This window comes from Monodelphis domestica, chromosome 7 (genome assembly GCF_027887165.1).
Source record: "Monodelphis domestica isolate mMonDom1 chromosome 7, mMonDom1.pri, whole genome shotgun sequence".
NCBI lineage: Eukaryota > Metazoa > Chordata > Mammalia > Didelphimorphia > Didelphidae > Monodelphis > Monodelphis domestica.
The window spans coordinates 280,474,892-280,479,891 of record NC_077233.1 but is presented as its reverse complement, the minus strand read 5'-3'; the positions used below and the strand labels follow the sequence as shown (position 1 = coordinate 280,479,891).

The following is a 5,000-nucleotide window of genomic DNA, read 5'->3' as shown; positions in this document are numbered from 1 at the left end:
TATTAATTCCAAAGCAGAAGAACAATAAAGGCTAAGCACTGGGGGTCAAGTGACTTGCCCAGGGTCACACAGTCCCATTTGAACCCAGGACCTCCCATCTCTAGGCCTGGCTCTCCATCCACTGAGCCACCCAGCTGCCCCCATAAAGGACACTTTTACCACCCCACCCCCCAGTCTCCCCAAATATCCAATATCCATCTGTGAGTCAAATTTTATCTCCCCACATCAGAAATGTCTCCCTGGAACCAAATCCTACCCATCCTCCAAGGCTCAACGTAAGCATGATTTTTCTCCTCACGTGCCCCTGTGCCCTCCCCAAAGCCGTGGCCAGGGAGATCGAATACTCGGCGGGCACACACACCTGCTCGCCCCTTCTAGTCCCCAGGCCCAGGGAGAGTCCCTCGCTAAATCTCACGGGGCCAGGCTTACCTCTCTGCCCCTGGTAGGCTCCCGGGGCCATCTTGGTAAAGGCAGGGAAGAGAAAAGGATACATTTTGACGGCTCCAGACTTGGTCCCGATGGCCATGATGCGCAGCTTTGGGTCGTAAGCCAGAGAGCTGGGCTGGTTGGGGAATCCATGTTCCACCGTCTGGAACGAGAAGGAGAGAGCCGGTGACCTTCTGGAGCCAGGAAAGGCTCACGCGGGCGGGCGGCCCTGCCAGGATCCCCAAGCAAGGGCCAGAGTTCCACAGACTGGTTTAGACACATGCCCAGACAGACACACAGATACAAAGAATGATAAACACACCAATCACGCCTGCCTTTCCATTACCTACAAGATCAAGTCTAAACAGCTCAGTCTGGCACTAGCCAGGACGCAGGATTCAGAAAGGTCCAAGTTCAAACCTCGGCTTGGCCGAACAACCTCAGAGAACTCACTGAATCCCTGATTTCTCCATCTGTAAAATGGCAAGACACACTCACACTGCCTACCTCACAGCACAACGGTGAGGAGAGCCTGAAAAACGCTACGTAAAAAGTATTTTCTTGCCTTCTCAATGGGTGGAAGGGAAAGAATCCCAGAAACTGAAACTAAATGTGAATTAAAAAAATAAAATGCTACATAAATTAAAAGCACCGTGTACAGCCTCGTCTCATGCTAGGAGTGCCTTCCTGGACGGGGACAGTCCCCAGGGATTCCAGCTTCCTCTGGACTTCTCCAGCCCTGAGCCCGAGGTGTCTCTAGGTCACAGCTCCTCACCTAGAAAGCGAGGAGGCTGCATTCACTTACCTCGAAGATGCCATTCATTTCTAAACCTACCATCCTTCTAGGATCATAGATAGTTAGAAAAATGGGTTTTTATTGATGTCTTTTGTTTTCTACATCACCATACCCCCCCACAAGTAATAAAATGTAATAAAAAATATTGTTTAAAGAGGAAAAAGGAAAAGGGAAAAATCAACACAACCAATCAATGATTTGAAAACATGAAATCATGTATAATATCAATTGCCTTCTCAGTGGGTGGGGGAAGGAGTGAGAAAAAGGAAGAGAATTTGGAATTCAAAATTCAAAAAGAAAATGTTAAAAATAAAGCATAGGGGGCAGTTGGGTAGCTCAGTGGATTGAGAGCCAGTCCTAGAGACGGGAGGTCCTAGGTTCAAATCTGGCCTCAGACACTTCCCAGCTGGGTGACCCTGGGCAAGTCACTTGATCCCCATTGCCTAGCCCTGACCACTCTTCTGCCTTGGAGCCAATACACAGTATTGATTCCAAGACGGAAGGTGATGGTTTAAAAAAACAATAAATAAATAAATAAAGCATAGGGGGCAGCTGGGTAGTTCAGTGTATTGAGAGCCAGGTCTAGAGATGGGAGGTCGTGGGTTCAAATCTGGACTCAGACACTTCCTAGCTGTATGACCCTGGGCAAGTCACTTAAGCCCTTACTGCTTTTCTGCTATGGAACCAATATACAGCATTGATTCTAAGACAGAAGGTAAGGATTTTAAAAAAAATTTTTTAATGAAAGAAAACATATGCAATGTGTACCATTTTCAGACCTCTCACCTCTCTCTGAAAGGGGGAGGGGGTTGGGGAGTCCTTCCATAGCTGTTTCATTCAAGTCATGCTCTGATCATAGATCTTTAAGTATATATAATATTTACCATGTCTGCAAGCAGATTCTTCTTCCTGAGTTCAAATCTAGCCTCAGATAATTAATAGCTAGGAGATTCAGAGCAAGTCACCTAACCTTCTTTGCCTCAGTTTCCTCATCTGTAAACTGAGTTGGGGAGGTAGATTGTTTGTGAAAGGCCTGGATGGGTGGGAGATGAGACGCCCACTAGGGTCCTTCCCAGGGCCAGCAAAGAACAAAACTCTTGGGCGTCTGAAACCGAGTTTATTTGGCCATCTGGAGTAAAGGGGAGGGTAGGAAGGGTCCTGAACTACAGATCAAAACTCGGACTCGCCTTGAGAATTCTTCTTCATTGCCTCTTTAGGCCCTGCCTCTCCACTCCCTGCTCTGCTATCTGACTAGCTGCTAACCTAAGGGCCCACACTGCCATGCAGAGGGCTAAGGAGACAGGATGCACTAACAGCCTGACTCTCCTCCTAGGCCTGGGGCTGGCGTCCAGGTCACCCCGAGTCCCCGCGGACACCCCTTGGGGTTACCTTAGCCACGTGCGTCTCAGACAGATGAATCTCAGTACGCCAGGGAGAAGCAGGGCCCCTCTGAGGCAGATCTCCCACCCAGGAACATCCAAATCTTTCCACAAGATCAGGATTTCCAGAGCAAGGCCAGAGCCAAGATCCTCCTTCCAGCTCAGTGGAAAGCCAGATCCAGAGTGACCGTTAAATCAGTCCGATCCCAAGATCCTCCTCTCCCTCCAGAGGGCTTCTGTCCAAATTCTCCTCCTTTCCTCTTAAAGACAGTCTATGAAAATTGGACTGTAAGGTCCTCCGAAGCAAAGGCTGCACTACAGCTCTCTCCTCCCCCACCTTCCCTGCCTGGATAATCTACACGAATATCTGTATCGATATGAATAATATCACGAATAAACCACATTTACTCCAGGTCCCATTCGGAGCTCATCCTGCCCATCCGTGTCACAAAGCCTCAGCGACACAAGTTCAGTTTTCCCAGGAAGGGAGAGAATATAGTCAAAGACAATCAAGCACGTGGAGAGACGCCCGGGCACTGGAACACGGATCAAAGGGGGGAAAATGGGGCCCCACAAAGGCTCACCCCAGCGCCGTGCACACCAGCCACCTTCTCCCTACTCTCTTAGAGCTAAGGTGAATCCTAGACCACCATGTAGTCCCAGAAGGCAGGACTGTCCATGCTGGCATCACCCTCCTAGGGCAGGGGCCTACCTAGGGCAGTGACACCCGGGAGTTTCTCGAAACATTCCCTTGCCGCTAAGAGAAACAAGCTTTCCGCCAATGAGATCATTTATCCTGAAATTATTCCCTTCTCTAAGCTCGAAGGATGACCAACAGGCCCAATGTCTGGTTGACCAAACCCACAGATATCTGTGGATTCAGCTCTGTCCTGGTCTTCTCCTCCCGCAAGCAGCCGGATGGACCCAGAGTGCCACAAATTGCAGCTAGCATGAAGCCACTGGCTCAGGGCCCCAGGTCACAGGAGAGGGCAAATCTCTACCTTTCGCCTCACTGAGGGGGCACAGAATTGGGCTCTGAAGGCCATGTCACAGCCAGAGGGGCTCCTCTAAGTCAGAAAGCCCTTCCTCCTGTCTCCAAGCAAGCCTCACGCATGATCAATTCTCTCTTCTCAGGAGCCTCTTCCTTCCAGCTAACCTCAATCCTTCGTGGAATTTAAGGGTGGAAGGAACCTTATAAGCAATCTAGGAAACAGCTAGGTGCAAGGAAATTTGTTATTACATGTAATTGATTAAAAAAATTAAAATATTTTAAAAATAATACTGGGGGCAACTAGTGGTTCAGTGTATAGAGAGCCAGGCCCAGAGATGGGAGGTCCTGGGTTCCAATCTAGCCTCAGACACTTTCTAGCTGGGTGACCCTGGGCAAGTCACTTAACCCCCACTCTGCCTAGCCCTTCCTACTCTTCTGCTTTAGAACCAATACAAAGTATTTATTCTACGGTGAGAGGAAAGGATTTTTTTTAATGCAATCTGGTGCTACTCTTTCATTTTGTAGTTGAGGAAACCAAGGCTCAGAGGCTAAGCCATATGCTAAGTATCCGAGGCGAGACTTGAACATAGGTCTTTCCTAACTCCAAGACAGTATAGCCTTAAAAGCAACACGAATGGAATGAGGAGTGACATATCTTTGAACTGCCAAATCTGACCCCACTGCACCCCCTAATTCATCCTTCTTGACCGTTTAACTTCCAAATTATGGCTTTAATATATTCCCATTTAAACTCTGATATTTTGACTCCAAAATGTTAACATTTTGACTCCCTGGCTTTGACATTTTAACTTCAATGAATTTGCAGGATATAAAATTCAGTGAGATTCAAAACAAATGAAGACACAATTAACCCATACTTTTTCTGGAGGTGGATGTCCACGAGTGTTCTACATTGCAAATGGTTTTTGAATGCATCAATCAGCTGTGTTGATTTCTTCTTTCTTCCCCCTTCCAGAAGGTGAGAGGTCCACAGGTACACATGACCCTGCTGAGCACATTCTCTCTCCTTCTGGACACTGACTCCCCTTTACATTCTGTGACAGTTCTATTCTCTCCACGTTCTCCTACATGTCTGTTTCTCTGACTCCTAGCTGGCTTGTCACCCATACTGTGATTCTCACCGTGAGTATTCCCCAAAGTTCTGCCCTGGGCTCTCTTCTCTTTGGGACCTCACTGGCTCCCCTGGGTTTAGTTATCATCTCCATGTAAGTAATTCACAGAGCTACATACCCAGTCCCAGTCTGCCTCCTGAGCATCAGTCAGTGCTTTTTGGATATTTACATCTGCATGTCCCAGAGGCATTTCAAACTCAGCATATCCAAAATACAACCCAAAACTTTCCCCAAAAATACGTTGCCCTCTTCCAAACTTCTGTTTCTATATTCAA

At 47.8% G+C, this 5,000-nt stretch overlaps 1 protein-coding gene across 3 annotated transcripts in view; it reads right to left on the bottom strand.

Annotated features, from left to right (window-relative positions):
• Positions 1-613, bottom strand: part of LLGL1 (LLGL scribble cell polarity complex component 1) — a 76,505-nt gene extending 75,892 nt beyond the window's left edge. For all 3 annotated transcript variants that reach the window (XM_007497863.3, XM_007497864.3, XM_056803925.1), the window contains exon 1: positions 492-613. In XM_007497863.3, coding sequence (XP_007497925.2) covers positions 492-526 — 35 coding nt within the window. In that variant the 5' untranslated portion in view covers positions 527-613. The remainder of the gene's footprint in view (positions 1-491) is intronic.
• Between the last annotated feature and the right edge of the window lie 4,387 nt (positions 614-5,000).